General features: G+C 33.5%; 1 protein-coding gene and 1 non-coding gene across 5 annotated transcripts in view; one reads left to right on the top strand and one right to left on the bottom strand.

The window, feature by feature from the left end:
* Atp7a (ATPase copper transporting alpha) overlaps window positions 1-25837 on the bottom strand; it is a 244070-nt gene that overhangs the window by 95048 nt on the left and 123185 nt on the right. For all 4 annotated transcript variants that reach the window (XM_063246120.1, XM_063246119.1, XM_023565589.2 and 1 more), the window contains 3 exons: window positions 24413-24902; window positions 23199-23924; window positions 13716-13919 (listed from right to left, as the gene is read on the bottom strand). In XM_063246120.1, coding sequence (XP_063102190.1) covers window positions 13716-13919; window positions 23199-23924; window positions 24413-24902 — 1420 coding nt within the window. The remainder of the gene's footprint in view (window positions 1-13715; window positions 13920-23198; window positions 23925-24412; window positions 24903-25837) is intronic.
* LOC111757172 (small nucleolar RNA U13) lies at window positions 25565-25669 on the top strand. The gene has a single exon (XR_002791537.1). It is a non-coding gene; the product is annotated as a small nucleolar RNA U13 (small nucleolar RNA).

The following is a 25837-nucleotide window of genomic DNA, read 5'->3' as shown; positions in this document are numbered from 1 at the left end:
TTTAGGCATCAGCTGTGAAGATAATGAGATTCATTATGACGCCCATTCTTGTTGACTTTTATCTACTTTTGAAGACCTACAATGTCTCCAATGTTTTGGTTTTGTCGGTTTTATTCTTTACTGTTTTGTTCAATTGTATTATAACTAATGATATAGGCAATTCTATTAGAGATAGCGGGAGGCATTATGCTGACCATTGTTGATCACCTTGTATTATGTTTTTACATTATCTATTATGTCCACCCTTTTGACTTGACCGATTCTGTTCTGTTATGTCACATTTGGTTTTACTCTCTTCCAAAAAAGTAATAAGAACCGTGGGAGCAATGTAACCCAAAATGTGTAATAGTCATGGTACAAAAGAGAGGAAAAGAAAGTGCTCCAAACTATATAACTGCATATATATTTAAATGTATAAGATAGAAAATGATATCACAGAGTTTTATTGGATCAATGAACAGAACTGTTTGCAGTATCATTGATGGAATATCCACTTTACAAGCTTTAATTTTGTGACTTGAACAATTATTTCTAAGATGACAATATGTAATCCATTAACTAGTGATTTCCTACTGTTCATTTTTTTCTGTAAATCTGTATAACTTGTACCCTTTCCCTGCTTTTTTTTTCTTTTCTCCTTAAATAAAATTAAAAAAAAGAAAAAAAAATTAAAAATAAGTAAAAAAATATATAAGAAATTGAAAAAAATCAGATCCCCACAATTTAAAGACCCAGTCCAAAAATGGACACCTGAGATGCACACACACTTAGAAGAATTACAAATGATAAATAAATATGTGGAAAAATGTTCAAACATCACTGGTCATTTGAGAGATGCAAATTAAAACACTAAGATTCAGCTGGGCAAGGTGGCGCAGACCGGTAATCCCAGACTCGGGAAGCTGAGGCAGGAGGATTGCTGCAAGTTCGAAGTCAGCCTGGGCTACAAAATGAGTTTAAGGCCAGCCTGAAATGCATAGTGAAACCCTATCTCTAAAGAAACAACAACAACAACAACAAAACTGAGATTCTATCTCAATCCAGAAAGAATGTCATCAAGAAATCAATCATTGGGGGCTGGGGATTTAGCTCAGCGGCATAAGCACCTGCCTTGCAAGCAGGCGGTCGTGAGTTCAATCCCCGGTACCGATAAAAATGAAAAAGACAAAAAAAAAAAAAAAAAAAAAAGAAATCAATCATTAACAAACGCTGGAGGGGCTGTGGGGAAAAAGGAACCCTTGTCCACTGTTGGTGGCAGGGTAAATTAGTACAACACTGTGGAAATTAGTTCCACACTGGAAATCAGTGTGGCAATTCCTCAAAAAACTAGGACTAAAGGCCCCATTTGACTAAGCTATTACCCTTCTGGGTATCTTCCCAAAAGAATTAACAGCATCATACTACACTAATATATTCACACCCATACTATACTGGCACACTTTAAAATAGCTAAATCCTCACTACAGTGTCCCATGGGGAAAAATAGCTAAATCTTGGAAACAGCTCAAATGCCCATCAATTGAGGGATGGATAAAAAAGATGTGATATTTTTATACCATAGAGTACTCAGTCATAAATAAGGATAACCTTGAGACATTTCTAGGTAAATGGATGCACCATGAGACCATACTCTTAAATGAAAGAAATTGGACACAAGTGTAAATATCACATTGTCTTTCTGATATGAGAAACGTATGTGTAAATAAGAACCAAAGTGTATAATATATATTGTGAAACAGGAAGAATTTGTTCAAAAATAAAGGGAAGTAAAAATAATAAACAAAGGGAAGTGAGGGAGGAGGACAGAGAAAGGAAAGAAAACTAATGAAAAATGAGAAAGAAAGCATAAGATAGAAACAAGCTTTGTAAATAAGAAACAGAACAGGGATTAAAGGAAGGTAAGGGGAATGAGAAGAAAATGGAATCAAGATGTGTCATATAGGGTCTGGGGATTTAGCTCAGTTGTATAAGTTCCTGTCTTGCAAGTACACAGTTAAGTTCGATCCTGAGTACTGATTAAAAAAAAAAAGATGTGTCCTATTCAAGTACAAGTTCTTGTGATAAATGGGATCACCAGATATATTTGAAGTATACCAATAAACTTAATTTTAAAAGTAAATTTTTAAAAAGGTGGTATCTTAATAATTTTAGAAGCTAATAGAGTCCTAGTTCTGAGTCCTTAATAAATCATTGCAATTATAGCAAAGAATACAAAACTATGCCACTGTACACATTACAATATTATCAAATAATAGGCATTACTTAAAATTCAAATTTTACTGGCTCACATATACTAATCTTAAAAACTCTTATTCCTAGGCGGAAAAAGTGCCAGATAACTTGTTAATATAACAAAGGAGTTCATTTTATGGCAATAAAGCTGTTTGCTTATGAGAACTTTTGTTAACAACTGTTCCACCTCTCTAAGCCAGATATTGTTGCCACTGCCAGAATGATTTTTAATTCCACAAAGCAGAAATAACAGCCCTTTCTAGGAATCTATAGTACTTGGTAGCTATATGACAGATAATTGGGATTGATAATTCACAGGCCAGCTGTGAGATTTGATAACAAAGAAAATTATTAAATATTAACTTAATAGCAGATCTTAGTTTTAAAAGTACCTACTGTTATCTATAGATAGAAACACTTACATTTTGGACTTTATGGTAACTGAAACGACACAGATGATCAGTTTAGAGGAAAGTATCAGTAATAAGAGAAAGGTATAGATACCAGGCGTGGTGGCAAATATCTTTAGTTCCAGGTATGTAGGAAGCTATGACAGGAAACTCAAAAGATCAAGTCTAGCCTAGACAACATAGCAAAATTCCTGTCTCAAAATAAAAAATAAAAAGGGGTGAGGATATAGCTCAGTGACAGACATTGGGTTCAATTTCCACTAATGAGAGAAGGGGGTGGCAGAAGGAGACAGACGAAAATTTTCTTTCAGTTTAATGTAATTCATAGCCAACTAGAAATGGAAAAGAAATCATTTCTTTAAATTTCAGTAATATCACTCGAATCATTTATGCAAATGTAATCATTCAAAGTGTAGTTAGAACTATCCCCTTCTTTTTTTTTCATTATAGGAGATTGAACCTGGGCTTCATATATGCTAGGGAAGTACTCTATTACTGAATTATATTTCGAACCCTTTTTTGTATTTTATTTTGAGATGGTGTTTCCCTACATTGCCCAAGATGGTATCAAATTTGTGATACTCCTGCCTCGGCCTTCAAAGTAACTAGGATAATGGTATGTGCCACTGTGTTCAGCTTCTATTCTTTTTTAATTTTTTGAGACACTCTATGTTGTTCGGGCTGGCGTTGAACACACTATGCAGCCTAGACTGTCCTCAAACTTGACTCGATACTTCTGCCTCAGTCTCTCAAGTGCTGTGATTACAGGCATGTGCCACAGCGTTGAGCATCTATTGTGTGTGTGTGTGTTGTTTTCTTACTATTTTTGGTGCTAAACATTGATCACAAGACCTCACACAGGCTAACCATGTGTTCTACCACTGGTCTAGATTCTCAGTAGTTGTATTCATTTTTAGAAATATAATACATACTTGGGTTGTTTCCAAGATCTGGCGATTACAAATTGTGCTGCTATAAACATAGGTGCACATGTATCACTGTGGTATGATGCTTTCAGTTCTTCTGGGAATATGCCTAGAAGTGGAATAGCTGGAATAAATGGGACTTCCAATCCCAGCTTTTTGAGAAATCTCCAGACTGACCTCCACAAAGGTTGTACCAGTCTACACTCCCACCAACAGTGTAGGAGAGTTCCTTTTTCCCCACAGCCTCTCCAGCATTTGTTGTTGTTGGTTTTGTTGATCCTGGCCATTCTTTCAGGAGTGAGATGAAATCTCAGTGTGGTTTTAATTTGCATTTCTCTAATGACCAATGATGATGAGCATTTTTTCATGTATTTATTTGCCATTTGTATTTCTTCATCTGAGAAGTGCATATTCATCTCAGATGCCCATTTTTGGATTGGATCTTTTGGGGGTCTGAGTTCTTTTAATTCTTTATATGTTTTAGACAAGAGTCCCTTGTCTGAGACAGAGTTCACTAAAATCTTTGCCCAAATTGTGGGGTTTTTTTTCACTATGCTGGAGATTTCTTTTGACATGCAGAAACTTTTTAATAAGAAGTGGTCCCAGTTATTGATTCTGGGAAGTATTTCCCGTGCGGTTTGAGACTTGATAAAAAAAAGTTGTGGTATTTCTATACAATGGAGTATTACTCAGCTATAAAGAAGAATCACATTAAGATATTTATCAATAAATGGGCATAGCTTGAGACCATACTCATAAGTGAAATAAATCAATCTCGCATGTGTGAATACCGAATAGTTTCCCTAATGTAAGTAATGATTTAAATATATAAAAATATGTGGTAATCATGATTCCCCATTATGTGGCCTTGAAGCCTTATAAAGTTTTCACTTATTAATTGGAAAGGCTTTATTCTGGGCTTCTTGATATGGAAATATTTGAAGCTATAGTATATGAAGTTTTATTCAAATATTTCAAGGAAAAAGACAGACACTATGGTAACTACTATTAAGTCAGGTTATTTGGTGGTGAAGCACTAGGTTGCTGAAACAGTCATGCTTTGACTGTTGAAACAGTATGCTTTGACATACATTGTTATATTGTTATGTCCTCTTTTATCTCAATCTCTCCCTTATTTATTAAAAAAATATTTAGTTATTTTTTGTGTTTTTTTTTAATTAAGGGGAAAAATTTTAAAAATTAGCAGGATATATAATAGTAACTTTTTTTGATTTCCTATTAACTTGTTTTGAAGTCCTGTAATAATCCCACTACCTTGTTTTGACTGATTAGACTCTGCTCCATTCTGTATGATAGCATCAAGTTTGAGGGTATAGGCAATTACTTTGAAGGCAATAAGATTCACTAAGATGCCCATTCTGGTTTGACTGTTGTCTCCTTTGGATGTCCTGTAATGTTTACAATGCTTAAGTTTTATTGGTCTTGTTCTCTACTGTTTTGTTCAACTTTATAATACCTAATGAGATAGACAATTCTTTTTAAGGAAACAAGAGACATTATGGTAACCATTGTTGATAACCTTGTACTCTGTTTTTACACCATGTGCTATGTCTATCCTTGGTTTTCACTGACAGCGTTGTTTTGCAATATTTGACTTTATTCTCTCCCAAAAAAAAGTAATAAGAACTAAGGAGTAATAAAACCCAAAATGTGTAAATTTTGTTGTAAAAAGAGAAGGAAAAAAAGTGCTCTAAAAGATACAACAGCAAGTGTGTTTAGGGGTGTTAAATAGCTGACCATATTAATGTTTTTGGTTGGATCATTGAACACAACTGTTTGCAGTCTCACTGTTTGAATGTCTACTTTGTATGCTTTGATACTGTGACTTGAGCAACTATCTCTAAGATGATAATATGTAATCTATTAACTGGTGATTTCTTACTATTTTTTTGTAGTTCTGTATTACTTGTACCCTTACACCGCTTTGTTTTGTTTTGTTTTTTCTCTTTTTCCTTTTAAATAAAATTTTAAAAAAAGAAATGTAATACATACTTAGTTGAGGAAAGAAGAATGCTACTCAGTTTTTTTTAAGTGAATGCAGTTACCCCAGTTAGGTTGATGGTATTCATAACCCAGTTGTGAGGTGGTAAAAGGACAGATTACGGGGCTGGGGATTTAGCCCAGCGGCATAAATGCCTGCCTTGCAAGCAGGCAGTCGTGAGTTCAACCCCCGGTACGGGTAAAAACTAAAAAGACAAAATAAAAAAAATAAAAGGACAGATTACATGGAAAAATCAGCTTACCAAACTTTTAAAAAAAGACTTTAAAAGAAAGTGCTCTAAACTATATAACTGCATGTATATTTAAGTGTATAAGATAGAAAATGATATCACAGAGTTTTATTGGATCATTGAACAGAACTGCGTACAGTATCATTGTTGGAATGTCCACTCTACAAGCTTTAATTTTGTGACTTGAACAATTATTTCTAAGATGGCAATATGTAATCCATTAACTAGTGATTTCCTACTGTTCATTTTTTTTCTGTAAATCTGTATAACTTGTACCCTTTCACTGTTTTTTTTTCTTTTCTCCTTAAATAAAATTTTAAAAAAAAGACTTTAAGTGGTACACCCACTGCTTGTCTCATGAAAAAGAAACTTCTAAATCACTTGAAAATAGTTCTCAAAAAGAAATTTTGCAAGTTTCCTTTAGCTTTTTCTTTTTTTTTTTCATTAATCAAAAACTAATATAAGCTTCACCACTTTCCAGTTAGAAACAATAGAGGCAGAAGTGATTCAAAAATAACAAAATGCAGACAAGATAATTTTAACCTGAGGATGGTTCTGCACACCATACCTTTTATTAAAGTAATATTCTGGTATTAATATGTAATATCATATGATTACTACATACAATTGGAGTTATTTGGATAAACATACATTCTTACTTCCTTATTTAGCCCTTGTGAATATCAGTATATATCACTAAAATACCCATAATTAAGGCAACAAAGTAAAAGCTGTAATGCCATGGTCTCAAATATAATTACATATGTATGTATGTGTATATATATATATATATATATATATATATTCAGCAAATCTGTGCTGTATTGTGAAGTATAAATTCATATGCTAAAATATCTCAGTATGGCTGAATATAAAGTATATTACAGGTTTTCTAAGATTTTGCAACCTAAAATTGAAATTTGTATGCAATATTAAGTAATCACGAGCAAATATCAGAGATGAATCGGGCAGAAGACAACAATATAGTTCAAAACAAACTTTGTTTTGGTCTGAGGCTTGTTTCACGTATGATAATACTGAAACTTGGGGATTCTAGTTATAAGTTTTAAGAATAGCTTTGACACTGGTGGTCCAGTATGGCGGATGCCAGCAGGCAAGGACTAGTGGTGAGGAAAAGTTTGAAACAACAGTGACAATATGAGCCAGTGGTTGTGAACAAGTTCTGTGCACTAGCACACAGACATGTGGAACCAAGTGAGTGGGTGGGACCACTATTTTATTTCAAAGAGCTCAGGGTGAACTCCAGCAGCAGAATAGTCCTGGATTGCTTCACTGCCAACTTTCTAAGAGTGGAATGAGGGAAGAGTCATCCAGCCCCAGTACAGTGCCAACAGGTAGGAAGCAGATGAGGGGGGACATCTAGAGAGGAAGGAGGTCAGACCACCTTGACCACTCTAGTGACCACCAGAAGACAGTCTTAACCTTAAAGACAAAGGACTGGAAGTGTCTCCTTAGTCTGAAACCAGCAGAACTGCTAAGGCCCTGTGATATAAACAGGCAAGCAGCCTTGGCCTGCAGAAGGACAATGGTACTTTTTTTCACAAAAATTAATGTGTAAAAAGAGTTAGTGGCAGGAAACAGAGAAAGCAGTACAAGGTCCAGAGGGAGACAAGCATTTCTGAAAGAAACCCTAGATTTTCCCTACCCAAAAGTGCCACAGCATCTGGGAGAGCACCCTATGGGCAAACACAGTAAGGAGAAGTGAACATCCAGAACATTGTCCACTTAAGACTAGTTCTGCCCCTATATGCAGAGGCAAAGATCAGCCACTCACCCAGAACAAATCTTACTACAAACTTGATAGGATTACACAGCACATTTCTTAGATCTTACTTGGATACTACCTCAGAACTGTGAACACTAGTTAAATTTTATTATTTTTTCTTTTACCTTTCTTTAATTGGTATTTTTTTTTCTGTCTGATTGGATTCCTATATTTTTTCTTTACTTTTTCTCTTTTCACTATTTAGATTTCTTATATTTCCTTTTTGCTTTCTTCTATCCATCTTTTTGTCTTTCTGAACTATCTCCCTTGACTTAATGATATTTTAATTGCCTCTTCTGTTTCTAGTTTACTTCAATATTCTTTTGTTTTCTCTGGCATTCTTTCTCTCCTGTGTCATCCAGCCTCACAAACTTGAGTGATCATCCTTTGCTTTCCAACCTGCTTATACTGTATTTATACTAGTTCATCTCTCTATCTTGTCCGCTATCCCTCTAAAAGCCACCCCACCACAGGTAAAATCACTCTACTAAAGGGAAAAACACTGCAAACAAGCTCCTGGTACCTGTTGAACTTTGTCATGTAACTGTAACTGCTCTTATTGATTAAAGGTATCAGGTCAATAGCTACCATAGTTTGTCAGTAGCTAGGGTGTGCTTTATGCTATTGTTATTGTTAAGTATACTACTTAATAGGACGTTATACCTATTATAATCAGTTTTTCTCCACTGTATGATAGAACTATGATTGTTTGTGATCACAACCATCACCATAGTCCAATACCAAAGGATGGGATGCTGAGCTAAACAGCAATTTCACATCCTTAATAAAATTGGAAAAAAGATTCTTGGGATAGACATAAAGACTAAGACCACTTATATTTAGAAGACATTTGTGAGGAATAGGCATTTCCTAGGGAAGCCTGGTACTAGTGATAAAGCTATCTACAATAAGAAACCTAAAAATATAAACACAAAAAATTAAAACTAACAAATGATAAAATGCCACCCAAGATGTCTAGCCCACCCAAAACAAGTCCAGGGAACACTGACAAAGAAGAAGTTGGAAGCAACTCACTGAAACTTTCTGAAATGACGGCAGCAAAAATAAAACAAAATGGATGAGACTATACAAAAACAATGTCTAGGAAAAGAGAGAAATTACAATCAAAATGAAAGCTATTAGAGCAGATATAGATTTAAAAAAATAGAGAAGCTTAGGAAAACACTAACAATTCCATTGTAACTATTCCTAGCAGACTAAGCCAATGGGACAAAATGTCAGACACAGAAGACAGGCTTGCAGTTAGCAATCATGAAAAGAAAGATTTCTGAAAAATAGAACAGGACTAAAAATAAAAAAGCAATATAAAAAAATAGAATGGGACCATGAGAAATCAATACAGAGCATGCTAGATGAGACAAAAAAGAAAGACTTAAGAGTTAATTAAAAAGCCACAAATGACGTTAAAAACTTCCCCAGTGACACACAGGTAAGCGATGTACATAAAACTCCAATAAGCTATGATCAAAAAAAAAATTCTACAGCCAGGCACATCACAGTCAAGATTCTACAAATTCAATACAAGAATAGAGTCTTGAAAGCTGTTAGGGAAAAGAAACAACTCATTCTACAAAGGAAACTCCATCAGAATCACAGCTAACTTCTCAACACCAATCCTCAGTCAAGAATAGCTTAGAGTGAAGTATTTCAAGTTCTAAATGAAAACAAACCTCAACCCAGATTGGTGTACCCTACAAAATTATTAAAACTAACAGAGAAATCAGATACTTCCATGACAAAGAATATCTGAGGTAATTTATGACCACCAAACCAACACTTCAAAATATTTTAAAGGACATTCTAGAAAGAGATAACAAGGATTAAAATTCCATGAACCTCAACAGAAGGAATCCACCAGGCAAGTCAAACAATTAAAGAGAGGAAGGGTAAAAAATAAAACAGAGAGCACCAACAGCAGGAAAATAACATGACAAGGATAAGTCAATCTGTATCAGTTACGACCTTCAATGTTAATGGTCTCAATTCACCAATCAAAAGACATAGATTGGCACAAGGATCAAGAAGTGAGATCCAACACATTTAATTCAAAAAGAAATTCACAAAATGAAAGTCAAAGCATGAAAAACAATACTCTGTGTGACAGGAACCCAGAAAAGAAAAGGAGTAACTATTCTGTTTGTGAACAAAGTGAATTTCAAGCCAAGACTGATAAAGAGAGATAAAGATCACTATATCCTTGTAAAGGGAACAACCCAAGAGGAAGAGATAACAATGATAAATACATATACAACAACAAATACTAGTGTACCCAACTATATAAAATAAATATTAATGGGCAAGAAAGATCAAATTAAGTACTAATACAATTGTATTGGGGGTTCTCAATATCCCCACAGTCACAAAAAGACAGATCAACTGAACAAAAAAAAATCAACAACTAAATATTAGAACTGAACCAAACCTGTTAAAAAAAATGGACTGCAGAGTGTTCCACCCCACAATATTAAAGTATACACTCTTCTCAGCCACACATATGACATTCTCCAAAACACATCACAAACTATCTCATAGAACACGCTTAAGTAAATGCAAAGGAAATGAAATTTGTTATTACAGACCATAGTACAATGAAATGGGAAATCAATGGCAAAAGAAACCACAAGATCATTAACACATGAAAATTAATAGTCACCTTCATAAACAACCCATGGGTGACAGATAAAGAAGAAATTAGACAGTTTTTTAAAATTGAATGATAACAAAAAAGAACATAGTGGAACTTATTTGTAGCAGTAAACACCCATATCAGGAAAACAGAGTAAGAGCCTATAAACAACTTAATGTTGAACCTCAAATTTCTAGAAAAACAAGAGCAGACTAAGTCAAAAGCTCACATAAGAGAGTAAATTATAAATATCAGAACACAAATTAATGCACTGGAGGCTGAAAAACAGCACCAAGAATTAATGAGTCAAAGTGTTGGTTCTTTGAAACATTAAATAAAATTGACAAAATCTTAGCCAACTTTATCAAAAAAGGAGGAAAAGACTCAAATCCAGACAATTAGGAATGAAAAGAGTAAAATCATAAAGATGTCTGTAGAAATCCAGAAGATCATATATACCTACTTTGAAAGTTTCTATTCTAATAAGATGGAAAATACAGAAATGGACAGATTCCTACATACATACGAATTACCAAAGCTAAATCAAGAAAATATTAAAATCCTAAATAAACTAATATCAATCAATGAAACTGGATGTAATTAAAAATCTAACAACAAAGAAAAACCCAAGCCCTGACAGATTCATTGCTGAATTCTTCAAGAAATTTGAGAAGACTTAACACCACTAATTTTCAAACTCATTAATGAAATCAAAAGAATTCCTTCCTGGAAGCAGGCATTCCCCTAATACCAAAAGTGGAAAAGGATCCAACTAAGAAAGTGAATTACAAGCCAATCTCTCCAACGAACATAGATACAAAAATCTTTAATACAATACTGTCAAACAGAATGCAGCAAATCATCAAGATTATATCCCAAAGTAGGAATCATCCCAGGGATATAGGGATGTTTCAACATATGTAAATCAATAAATGTAACACACCATATTTACAGAGCCAAAGACAAAAATCATATGATCATCTCAACAGATGGAGAAAAAGCTTTTGATGAAGTCCACCACCAATTCATGATAAAAATCCTATAGAAAATTGGAATACGTGGTTTTTACCTCATTCGGAGAAAAGCCATCTATGATAAAAAACAGACAATGTCATACTAAATGAACAAAAACTGAAAGCTTTCTCTCTAAAATCCAGAACAAGACAAGGGTGTGCTGTCTCCACTCTTATTCAACATAGTCCTGGAAACTTTAGCAAGAGGAAGTAGACAAGAGAAACAAATACATGAAATATCAACAGGAAAGGAAAAAGATAAGCTATCATTATTTGCAAATCACATGATATGCTACATAAAAAACCCCAAAAACTACACTAAAAAACTACATTTAATAAGCAAATTCAGTATCATTGTTGGATACAAAGTTGACACTCAAAAATCAATAGCTTTTCTATACAAGAAAAAACAAACAAATTGAGAGAAATTAGTGAAACAACACCTTTTACAATAGCTATCAAAAAATGAAATGTCTAGGAACCAATCTAAAGAAGGATGTAAAGGACTTCAACGTTGAAAAACAGTATTCTGAAAAAGGAGATTGAAGAGCATATCAAAAAATGAAAAGATGTTCCTCACCTTTGGGTAGGAAGAACCAATATAGTGAAAATGGTCATACTTCTAAAACTATCATACAGATTTAATGCAATTATGATCAAAATTCCAATATCATATCTCACGGAATTAGAGAAAACAATCTAAAATTAATCTGAAATCAGAAGAGACCTAGAAAAGCAAAGGCAATCCTAGACAACAAAGGCAAGGCAGGAAGACTCACAATCCCTGACTTGAAATTATACAATAAAGTACTATGACAAAAAAATAGTGTGGTACTGGCAAAGAAAAAAAAAACAGATGAGAAGATCAATGGAACAGATTAGAAGATGAAGAAAACTCCAGACATACTAAGCTACCTTATCTTTGACAGAGCTGTCAAACACATTCCCTGGAAAAAAGATCACCTCTTTAATAAATGGCACTAGAAAACTTGACTTTCCAATGCCAAAGATTAAAACTATACATGTCTCTCACTATGGACTAATAAAATCAAAATGGGTCAATGATCTAAATATTAAAACAGAAACAGTGAATCTGCTGGAAAATACAATAGGAAAAACTCAAAGACACTGGTATAGGTGCAGTTGATGAATAATATCTCAATCTCACAGGATGTATCACAGAGAATAAACACCTAGGATCTCATCTTATTAAAGTTTTTGCACAGCAAGGGGAACTACCGACAGAGTGAAGAGACAACCCACAATGTGGGGAAAAATGTTTTACTAGATGTCCCTCAGACAAAAGATTTTTATCTAGAATATATAAAGAATTGAAAAACCTTAGACCCCCAAATTTAAATACCCAATCCAAAAATGGGCATCTGAGGTGAACACTCTCCTCAGATAAAAAATACACATAACAAATAAATGTATGAAAAAATATTCAACATCACTGGTGAGAGATTCCATTTAAAACAACACATAGACCCCAGCTCACCTGGGAAAGAATGACTATTATCAACAAATCAACCAACAGCAAATGCTGAAAGAGCTGTGGGGAAAAAAGAACCCTTCTGCACTGTTGATGGGAATGTAGACTGGTACAACCACTATGGAAATCAGTGTGCAGATTTCTCAAAAAGCTGGGACTGGAAGTCCCATTTAACCCAGCTATTCCTCTTTTGAGTATATTGCTAGAAGAACTGAAAACATCATACCACAGTGATATATGTGCACCCATGTTTACAACAGCAGTTTGTAATAGTCAAACCTTGGAAACAATCCAAATACCCATTCACCAAGGAATGGGTAAAAAAGATGTAGTATTTTTATACAATGGAGTACTATTCCGGCATAAAGGAGGATAAACTGGAGACTTTTATAGGTAAATGGATACGATTCAAGACCATAATCATAAGTGAAATAAACCAGATGCATATGTGTAACCATCATATTATTTCCCTATTGTGAGAAGGTGAAAGAGTAAATAAGATCCAAAATGTACAATAGATATTGTAAAATAGGAAGAACCTTAAAAAGGAATGAGAAACTGGAATGGGGGAATGGAGAAAAGAAGAAAGGGTAAAGTTTTTTTATAAAGAATATAAAGACAGTTATGCTACTAATTTAAGACAGTTATGCTACTAATTTATTTTGCTTCATTGAAAAGGATAGTGTATGCTAATATGTTTTGGGAAATGCCAATATCTTGTACTCTGAGTAATTTAAAGATAACAATACACAGTGTATTAACCATTGTTACCCTCTTATTGTTTTGAAATTTTATCTTTTTTTTCCTCTTTAAAATAAAATAAAAATATTTAAAAAGCATTTTGGGGGCTGGGGGTATAGCTCAGAGGCACAAGTGCCTGTCTGGCAAGCACAAGGTCCTAAGTTCAATTCCTGGTAGCAAAAACAAACAAGCAAACAAACAAACACAGCATCTTACCTTCTTCCCGTCTCAAATTCCGTTCAATGTTTGCTACACAAGAAGCACAAGTCATGCCAGTGACTTCTATGTAACATTTAGATGAAGTCCTTTGCTCATCCTTGTTATTAGCTGGTGTCATCTTTTTATTTAATTCATTAGTTGAGGGCAAAAGTGGCATTTCCAATGAGGGCTGGGCTATCATTCCAAATTGCTCATTTATGTCTGGTAGAAAAAGAAAGATGCTTTTCATTTGTGGTATTTATTACTCTCCAGCTACAACCTTGTCACATATAACAATCTACACCCTCGAGTATGGTAAACCCACATCTTGAACACCAGTAAGTTTCTTTTTTTAAAATCTGATTTTATTGGTACATTTTAGATATACACAATGATTACATTCATCATAGAAAATTTGTACCAGTATATAATTTGTTTTTTCCCCATTCCCCTACCCTCCCTTCTATTCCTCTACACTCTGTTAAAACCAGCAAGTTTCTATAAGCCCTTAAGAAATGTCACTTTACACATTACCAACTTTGAATTCCAATTTCAATACTGCCCACTCAGTTTACAGGAAAGTCTGAGCTGAGTAAATAATCAAAACTTTACTGATATCAAGTTTCTCCAATCATTATCTCTACTTCCAAACCCAGGCAGATAGTAGTTTGTTAATGGATGGGTATTAAAATGAAATTTTAGAATCATGTTTGCATACATTTCACGACTCCAATGAATGCTTGAAACTGGATAGAATGGGACTGTATATAGTATTACATTTTCTACAAATACCTATAATAAAGTTTAATTTGTAAGTTAAACATAATACAAGATTAACAACCAATAAAACAGAACAATTAAACCAATATATGGTGCTAAAAACTATGTGAATGTGGTCTTTCTCTCTCTCCTTCTCCGTGAAAATGCATCATTTTCAGTCTACAGTTCACACTGGTAACTGAAGTCATACAAAGTAAAACCATGCACAAGGGAGGCTTATTGTATGAAGTGAAACAAAAAGCAATGTATGAAAGAGAATTATAAAATGAAGTCATTTTAAAAATCTATAGTGTATGCACATATGATAACATGCATAGCAAAATCTAGGAGACTATGTACCAGACTATCACATCTGAGGAGTAGGATAAGTAGGAAGAGAATGATACAGGAAATTCTGTATGGTTTTTAAATATCTTTATAGACACTTAACAGTCAAGAAATAAATCAGAAGTAATTGTCATTTTAGACAAAGGAGTATTCAGAGAATCTCTAGACAAAGTATATATAAACTGTGCAAGTTCTATCATCACAGAAGCTCCCCTACATCTCAGAAAACCTGCTCTTGTTTCAGTTTACCAATTCCAGTATTAATCATTTCCCAAGAAGGGAAAAAATATTCTAACATATCTCTGCACCTGAAAATTCAAAAGTTTCTCCTATCCTACAGAGATAAAAGGAAAACAAACAATGCCAAAATTCCACTAATCAATCTAACTTGTTCTATCACTGCACTGAACAAAAAAAACTGATTTAGGACTATTTGGCTAGCTCACAACGCATCACCTGCATAGCAGAGATATTTTTCAGGATGCTGAAAGAAGTTTGTTTGGAAGAAACTTTAACAAAGGCCTATCATTTTCCTAAAGAATAATTATGTGGACTTTCAAATTCAGAGTAAACAACGTCTCTTAAACTTGATACACATAGAATCACCTTGGGCAATACTGTTAAAATGCAGGTTCTGCTCTTGTAGGTAAATGGGTATAACTTGAGATCATACTCATGGATGAAATGATTCAGAGTCACATGGGTGAATAGGGTGTTGTCTCCCTAGTATAAAAACTAAAGAAGTTAGTGGGAACCAAAATGCATAATACATCCTGTGAAAATGAAAGGGGAGGAAGTGCCTAAAAAGGGAAGGCAGTGCCACTGTTAATCTACTATTGCGATTTGAAACCCCTATTGTTTTCATTGATCCATTTAGTTTGGTTTTATTCTGTTTCAGTTTGTCTAATTTTATTATATTTGATGGCATGGACAGCTATTTCAAAGATAACAAAATACATTATGGTAGCCATTTTTTATTTCCTATTAGCTTGCTTTAAAGCCTTGTATTGCTTTCATCATTTTGCTTTGGCTTATTTTATTCTATTTTGTTTTGTTTGTATCATGTCTGATGGTAGAGGTAACTACCTCAAAAATAACAAGATACATTATGGTACCCACTGTGGCTTTACTATTATCTTGTTTTGAAGTCCTGTACTGTTTCCATTCTTTTGTCTTTATTGTTTATTTTAAATTTTCTTTAAGGATAAAAAGAAAAAACAGAAAAAGGGTACAAGTTATACAGAATTTCAGAAAAATAAACAGTAGGAAATCACTAGTTAATAGATTACATACTGTCATCTTAGAAATAGTTGTTCAGGTTACAAAATTAAAGCATAGTGGACATTCAAACAGTGAGACTGCAAACAGTTCTGTTCAATGATCCAACAAAAATTCAGTAATATGGTTATCTATCTTATACGCCTAAATATACATGCAGTTATACCCATTAGAGCACTTTCTTTTCCTCTTTTTTACAATGACATTTACACATTTTGGGTTTTATTACTCCCATAGTTCTTAATACTTTTTTTGAAGAGAATAAAACCAAATGTGACATAACAAAACAGAGTCAGTCAAATCAAAAGGATGGACATAGTACATAATGTAAAAACAGAATACAAGGTGATAGACAATGGTTACCATAATGCCTCTTGCTATCTTAAAAAGAATTGCCTATATCATCAGTTATAATAAAATTGAACAAAACAGTAAAGAACAAAACCAAAACATTGGAGACATTACAGGACTTCAAAAGAAGATAATATTCAAACCAGAATGGGCATCATAGTGAATCTCATTGTCTTCACAGTTGTTGCCTATACTCTCAAACTTGGTACTATCAAGCAAAACAAATAGAGTAAAATCAGTCAAAACAAGATGATGAGAGCAATACAGGGTTTCAAGTCAAGTTAATAGAAAATCAAAGTGGGTTACTATAATATATCCTACTATTTTTTTTATTTTTTCCCTTAATTAAAAAGATAAAAATAAAAAAAATAAATAATAAAAAAGGAGATTGAGATAAAAGAGAACATAACAACGAAACAGCACAGGTCAGAGCATAACCATTTAAGCAAATTAGTGCTTCACCACAAGATATCCCGACATAAAAGTAGTTACCATAGTGTCTCTTTCCTTGAAATCTTTGAGTATAACTTCGTATACGGTAGCATCAAACATATCAAGACAATGTAAAACCATTCAAGAGAATGACAGTATTACAGGGTATTTAGAACCAACTAAGAGAAAATGAACAATGGTTTCTGTATTATCTCCTTGTCTATAAAAGTTTTTGTTTATATTATCACATATAATAAAATCCAGTAAGATACAACATGTTAAGACCGATGGAGACAGAAGGACAAAAGCTTGATGAGACTTCAAAACAAGATGATATTAAATCAGCACTAGCTATTATGATGTCTTGTTTTCTCCAAAATAGCTGTTCCTACCATCCAACCTTCTCTGCCTCATTTCTGTTGAGCTCTTTTTCTGTCATTAGTTGTCAGTTTGTCTTCTTCATTTCACTTTCTGCTCCATTCACTGTGGCCTCTCTGCCACTGTTTCTGGAATCTTGGTATTTTTCTCTTTCTTTATTAGTTTTATTCTGTACTATTTTGATTTTATTATGCCTGATGGTACGGGCATATCTTTTGAAGATAGCGAGAGGCATTATGGTAGCCATTATTGATTGCCTTGTGTTTTGTTTTAAAGTCACATACCATTTTGTTTTGTTTTAATTGTCTCTATTCTGTTTTATTTCATTTGGTTTTATTCTTTTCAAAAGAAAAAAGAAAAAAATCACAATTCAATATTTATTAATTTAGACTATTAAAAACAAAAGTTTGAACTGCCACTACTGCGTGTCTTGTTTCAGAGCAATTTACTGTTTTAGATACCTGGACTACCATCCGCAATTTTCACATTTTAGAAATACAGTAATAAGTAATAGAAACATTCCCTTTCAACTACTTAAGTATGACCTCTAAACACAGATCAACAAAATTGTAGTCTTCAATTCTGTGAGTGTGACAGCCCAAAGAATAAATCCAGATGCCGCAAAAGTATTAAAACAAATTAAGTGCTTGATTTCTTTTAATTAGCTTTTTTACAGGCTGTAACAATACTACTTATGATTAAAGTATGATATATGATTAAAGCTGACTTCCTTGCATTTGAGGCAATAAGTAGAAATTATTTCTGAGAGGAAGACCATCCTATGGAACTCAGTGATTATTGAGGCTCTGTCTCAAAATACAAAAATTTTTAAATGGCTAGGGATGGACCTCAGGGCAAAGGTCTTGTGTTCAAACTCTTGTATAATCAATCAATCAATCAATCAATCAACATAAATAAATAAATTTTAAAAGGCTAGAAAAATAGCACAGATTCAGTCTCCAACATCACAAAAAAAAAAAAAAACTACAACTATATGCCTACAATTTATTCTCAAAAGATTCACATACAAAATCATTTGTAGGTTTATGTGTGTATGTGAATGAATAAACATATATATATATATACAAATATATACATATGTTCAAAGAGAAAAAAAAAGATGGTAAATTGTTAACTGGGAGATATAAGTGTAATTGATAAATTCATTATATTGTTTTTTTCAGTTTTTCTTTAAGTTTGAAATTAGTTAAAAGTAAGAAGCTTCCAAGAGAAGGAATTTAATCAAATATTTTTTTGCTCTAATTAAAGAAGATTTACCTTCATATGTTACCTGTCTTTTTATTTTTAGAGATTGATGATATTTATGATCATGACAAATGCATCTCTCATTTCTCTCATAATTTCTTTTAACATTTATGACTCACCCAGTACTTGGTGCTACCTGAAAGCAATAGGTGCCAAGCCCTCCACTCAAGAAGGTGCAACATGAAAGCAAAAGGTGCCAAGTCCTTCACTCAAGAACAGGTCACAATGGCTACATAAGAGAATTGTATCAGCACTGACACTGACACTCAGAAAAAGAAAATTAAAACTTATACCCACAATTCCAGTGGCACCTTAAAGCCTGACTGATCTCTAACAAAAAGACAAGGTGCAGTCATTTGATACCAAACATTTATTCCAATAATATGGGTCAATCTTGTCAGTTTTCACTCTGCTCACATTTGCTAATACCTCATAAAATGTTAGTTTACATGATAGTATTTAATATTATATTAGCATTGTATTAAAATAAACTTCTGAGGGGCTGGGGATTTAGCTCAGCGGCATAAGCACCTGCCTTGCAAGCAGGCAGTCGTGAGTTCGATTCCTGGTACTGATAAAAATGAAAAAGACAAAATAAAATAAAATAAACTTCTGGATTTGTCCATATACCCAAAAATAATATGGATTTAATAAGAGATTTTATTTGTAAAGATTGATATATCAAATAATTTAGACCATTGCTCTTAAACTTCAACATGCTTATTAAAATTACAATGTACATTTTGGTTCATGGGTCTCCAAAGCAGCTAGAGAATATATTTCTATTAAGGTACCAAGTGATGCTAATGCTGCTGGTCTATGAATCATGCTTTAAATTACAAAAAACAAACCAAAATAATTAGGAAATTTTCATCTTTCACAGGGTCTTGCTATGTAGCTTAAGTTGACATGAAGTCATTATGTAGCTCAAGTTGGCCTCAAAGTCACGGCAATCTTCCTGCCTCAGCCTCCCAAGTGCTGGGATTAAGGTATACACCACCACGCATAGTGAAAATTTCATTTGTAAGTACATAATGAAAGTTTATAAGGCCATCACTTACTGTAATTATAGATACGAGATTTTGTTCACCTGATGGAGATTGAACCCAATGACTTTGCACTGAGTTATATTCCCAGTCCTTTTTATTTTTTATTATGAGACAGGGTTTTGCTAAGTCACTAAATTGCCCAGGCTGGGTTCAAACTTGAGATCCTATTTGAGCCCCCCAGTATGCCAGAATTATAGGAATGCGCTACCATATGCAGCTTAGCTACTATATTGAATGTGAAAAATACCTTATACCTTATCAGACATAAATAGATTACATTTGGGTTCCCATGTTTAGAGGTAAAGGAATATTATTGTGCCATTAACTGATTTTAATGATACTGATATAAAACTAAACTTATTTTTGTTGTTTCCATCACTGACAAAATAACATATTATGTATGCCAAAGTGTTTTAACTTAACAGGAATTCTGAGAAGTATTTCAACATTATGAATTAGTGAAATTTGATCCAATAAGACTTCACTTATTTTCAAAGGTTTAAAAAATGTAAGAGGTAACAGATAAAACTCAATTTTGTTTAAACTAATTGCAGTCATTTTAATGGCCATATGATACAGTTTTACTCTCAATATGCTTGATTTAAAATTTTCTTCTAGTTTCACCATCATTTGCTTTATCAATCATAGATTTCCTATACTTTGGTTATACTTTGTTACTGGATACTATTTAACATTTTGGAGTCCTGTATGACTTTTAAAATAAACAACTATGCATCTCCATTTTGGAGTACAAGAATCTTGGTCTTTGAGACTTTCTACATTTAAGTGAGAATTCTAAGTAGGTATATAAAATGATGCAGCTACTTTGGAAAACAGTCTAACCATTTCTCAAAAAGTTAAACACAGAGTTACCATAAGACCCAGTAATTTCATGTCTAGGTATATACTTAGGAGAAACACAAGATAAATATATATTCATGCAAAAATTGTACACAATGTTCGTAAAAGTTTAACAGCCAAAGAGTAGAAACAACTAAAATTTATATTAACTGATGAATGAATGAATAAATGTGTTATATTCCATACAACAGGGAATTATTCAGCAACAAAAAGAAATGAAGTTCTGACATATTCTACAATGAATGAGCCTTAAAACCATTTTGTCAAATAAAAGAATCCAGACACAAAAGTACAAACATTGTATGAGTTCGCCTATATGGGGCAACTAAAATAGTTAAATTCATAGAGACAAAAAGAATAGTAGTTAGTTACCATGTGCTGCAACAAGTAAAAGAGAAATGGGGAGTGGCTATTAATGATGTTTCTTACGGGGAAATGTGGAGTTTCTTTTGGGGATAACGAAAATGTACTTTAAAACTGTGAATTTTGCCAGGCATTGTGGTACATGCCTATAATCCCACCTCTTAGGGGCTGAAGGCAGAAGGACCACTGCAAGTTCAAGGTCAGCCTGAACTACACAATGAGATCAAAGACAATCTGGAATATATAGAGTCTTTGTCTCAAAAAAAAAAAAAAAAAGGTGAATTTTATGGTATGTGAACCACAGGTTAAATATCCCTTATCAATGCTTGGTCCAGAATTGTTTCAGATTTTGAGTTTTTATTCAGATTTTGGAATATTTGATATCTTAGGGGCAGGATCTAAGTGTACTTTTGTTTCTTTGTAATGCCAAGAATTGAACCCAAGGTTTCATATATGGCAAGCAAGCACTCTACCAGTGACCTACATCCCTAGCCCCTTAGGTCTTAGGCCAAAGCTTAAACATGAAAATCACTTATGTTTCACATATACCTTATACATACATCTTAAAGTAATTTTATACAATATTTAGTATTTTTTATGTATCTGTGTTTTGACTACAATCCATCAAATGAGACCGGGCATGGAATTTTCCACTTTTTTGACATCATGTTGGGACTCAAAAAATTCCATATTTTAGAGCAACTCTGATTTTAGAGATTCAGATTAAAGATGCTCAATCTATACACATATACTTTAAAAGGTGATAATTATACAATTTCTACCACTTGTCATCAAAATGAAAATTAAGTTTCTTTCTCAGTCCTTTCTCACACTTGTTACATTAGAATCTAGGCATCTGCTTAATAAATTTTTTAAATTTAATCTTAGCCAAAACTCCAAGGAATAATGCATTTAATAAAATTTTGTATCCAGCTTTAGTGAGCTTAAAAAGTATTACCATTTGAAGGAAAGAACAACTGGGATAAGGGAAAGGAGAAAAGAAAAAAGGGAAAAGATTATATGTATGTGTGTGTATATATATATACATATATATATAAATATATGTATGTATGTATATGTATATATACAAGATAGATAACTATACTACTAATCTGTTAGTTCTTCAAAAAGAACAGTTTGTGCTTCCATTGTCTGATGATTTTTTTCATACCTAAACCTTGTAACCTGAACAAATACTTCTAAGATAACAATATATATTAACTAGTGTTAATTTCCTACTATTTTTTAAAATTCTGTATTGTATCCTTTACTCTATCTTGCTTTTTAAAGTAAAAATATTTTTAAAGTATTACTGTTTGATATCCCTCATTTTAATAAGGAAAACAAAAAATAATGATACTGTTCAAATATTAGTTATATATATTTTTTAGCTGCTAAGTCAAGAAAGTTCACTAAGATAATTCCTCAGTTTAATTCAAGTCCAGATTCAATATGGGTTCAAAACAAGTTCACATAAGCAAATTTCACTGGATTTTTGGTTTCACTTGAAACACACGTGCAATCAGGAAATATGAATACTTTGGGACTGGGAAGTCAGTTTAATTTCAAGGGCTAAATTTAAAAGCACCGTCAAAATCCTTTTATTTCTACCTTTTTTTCCTTTTTATAATAACATTTGGCTTTCCCATTATAAACATACCTCCATACATAATCCTTATGGTAAAAAAAAATGACATAATATGCAGGAAAGCACAATGGAACCACAAATAATCACCTTTAGCCTATGGCCCAAAGATTACCATTGCCAAAATTCTGGATCATGCCCCACCAGGAACCTTAACTCATTTTCATACATAAATAATATATCTATGATATAAATCACATACAACTATGTATAAAATTTGATCACAGTGTGTATCATTTCAGCTTTTCTTCATTTAACCAAATGTCTCAGACACTTTCTTGTGGCATATCTACGAGCTGGGGATTTAGCTCAGCGGCATAAGCACCTGCCTTACAAGCAGGCAGTCGTGAGTTCGATCCCTGGTACCAATAAAAACAAAAAAGACAAAAAAAAATATTATCCAATCTTGTGGCATATCTATAATTTGGGGGTGGGGGTACCAGGAATCAAACTCATGACCTTGCACTTGCCAGGCAAGTACTGTGCCACTGAGCTAGACCTCAGCTTTACTATTCTAAGTATTATGGCTTCATAGCATTTCATCATATGGTTGCATCATGATTGATTTTACTGTCTATAGTTTTAAAATACTATAATCATGCAAACATTCTTAAGCATCTTTGTATGCATCACTGACTACTTCTATAGAACTTATTTGTAAAAAGTGAGTTTCAGTGCCTATGACTCATTCCTCATTGTTAAAAAGCCAAATGAAGCAGAAAAATGGGGAAAAAAGAACATTAGAGGACTTAAAGGAAAAGTGATATTTACCTGACAACGCAGCATCAAATCCCATGTCTTCTATTGCTTCTTTCAAGGTTTCTGGAGATGTTAGTAAAGGATCATACTCAATAGTCCCATTGCTATTTTCAAGAGAGACTTGTATTGATTTTACACCAGTCTTTTTTGATATGACACCCTCAATTGACTGCACACAAGAATTACAAGTCATGCCATCTATGTTTATTACAGTTTCTTGAGTCAGAGGCTGGACGACTATGTTCAAAGGAATCTTTTGAAGAGATGAGCTGGAGAGAGAGTTGGAGGTATTTTCAACTACACTTGTAATAGTAACTATATACTGCCCTGGAGAAACAGCCTCTATCGTTTTTTTCAAACTTTCTGGAGTGGCTGAACTTGCACTGTATTTCACAATGGCAGATCTATTCTCTAAAGAAATCACTACGCTGCTTACATATTGGAGTGTAGACAAAGCACTTTCAATATTCGATACACATGATTTGCAATGCATGCCATCTATAATAAAAATGGCTGTTAAATCATTGCTGTATGATGGACTCCTCTGCTGTAATCCTTCGGGAGATTTGATGGGTGTGTTCTTCAGACGCCCTACATCAATAGTTCCCAATTTGAGTTGTTTGTGCTGTTTTTTGACATATGCTGAAAAGCCCACAGCTTCAATCTGCTTCTTTATTTCTTCTACTGTGATAAGATGAGGTTGATAAATAATAGTAGCTTCTTGGTTGTCCAAGGAGACTAGTTCATAAGAAAAAAAAACATTTAATTCAGTTATTACTGGGCCACTTCAGAATCAATAATTACTTCTCTTTCATTCTTATCTTTTGTTAAAATAACTTTGTCCTTTTCAGATAATATGATTGACACAGATTAAAACAAGTAAAAGATATGACCATTGTTGGTATGGTCTCCAAGTTCCTGCACGCCTGAGTAGAAATATATTAGAGATTAAGAGTTCCCCAAGAATGTTAAGAACCTGAACTCCATAAATCACTACACAGCTGCCTTTTCTGCTAAATTAAAGTCAAGATTCATGCAATCTTTAATTACAATTACTAACTTTACCAACATTAATCCTAAGAATATGCTATGACTAAGCTGCAGTGAAACAATAGACATTCTAATTCCATGGTTTCTAAACTCATGCTTAGGAAGAACGCAAAATGTTTAAAAGATAAAAGCAGAAAACTAAGTCTTACAAAACAAAGTAACACCAGATAGGTTACCTTTAATTCGCTGAACACCTTGCAGTTTCCCAATTTTTCCTTCAATGGTGCTAGTGCATGAATGGCAGGTCATCCCTTCCACTTTCATCTTCAGCATGACTTCACTTGCTTGAGCCATACTGTGATCTTCGCAAGTTCCTGAGTTTTTCTCTAGAGTTCTAGTATCTAAACTTAGGTCTGGAACCAGCTCTATTATCTGATTAGCACTCACTATAGAAGGAATTATTGTCACTACTATAGTTCTTTGCTGAGGGCAAATCTTAATATCTGTCACACCCTTGGTCTTCAGTAGTGTGCTTTGGATATGGTCCCATGGCAAAGCCAGTGAAGTAGTAACAGTCAGAAACACAGTATCAGTTAACATGGGGAGAGGATTAGGATTATGGAGAATAGCATCAAAGCCCATGTCATCAATAGCTTCCTGTAGGGTCTTTGGAGTCTGTAGTTTAGAGTCATAAATAATGGTTGCAATTTTTTCTTCCAGTGAAACCTTTTGGGAGGAAATTTCAGAAGTCAGTTTAATTTAACTATATGACACAAGACTTAAAAATATCAATCCCAGTATCACATTTAAGAATAATGAAATAACTCTAATAGGGTTTCTCTCTTCATTTTCATCTTTACTATTCTCACTGGAAAAAAAAAACACAAAATGTCTTCTCCATCTACAGGAAAAGCAAAGCAATATATATGTCTATGTGAACGTGGTACAAATTGGGTCATTAAAACATGTGCATGGGCATATTCACCCTACACTTTCACAATTAAATATAAACTACTCTTTCCTACCATTATCTTTTCACAAATTGTTTTAATAATTCACATTCTATCAGTCCAACAGATACCACAGGAACAGTATTATTTACAGAAAATAAATAATAACATGAAGTTTACTATTTAAAAAATGTTCAGTTAACTGTTGACAAGACAAGGTATAAATATGCCAATTTATGAATGAAGGCAGTATTCACAAGTTTTTGTAGTATAAATTCCTATACTCCTAGGTACTATAGCATAATATTAATTTTGTTCAAAACCAGAACATTTTGGGGCTGGGGATTTAGCTCAGCGGCGTAAGTGCCTGCCTGGCAAGTGCAAGGTCATGAGTTCGATCCTCAGTACCCAAAAAAAAAAAAAAAAACATTTTTGTTGATTCTTTTGTGGTTCACAAGTATGATAATTGGGGTTTTGCAATACTGTATGAGATGTATCGCTTTCAAACTTTGCTATGATGTCAGCACATTGTCTGGTGTGAAAAAGTGAAAAAAAGGAATATCTTTACTATTTTGTGTGATTATAGATTATCATATAGCCCAGAAACCCTTAGTCATCTGAGAACCCTCACTGAGGCTCACAGGGATTGCATTCTGTGCCTAGAGACCTGCCCACACCTGGGAACCATTTCTGAGGCCTGCAGGACCTAAA

Source organism: Cavia porcellus, unplaced genomic scaffold, assembly GCF_034190915.1.
Source record: "Cavia porcellus strain 051 isolate PalLab524CR breed Dunkin Hartley unplaced genomic scaffold, mCavPor4.1 scaffold_3, whole genome shotgun sequence".
NCBI lineage: Eukaryota > Metazoa > Chordata > Mammalia > Rodentia > Caviidae > Cavia > Cavia porcellus.
Note: the sequence above shows the minus strand (reverse complement) of the source record. Positions and strands in the feature narration are given on the sequence as shown.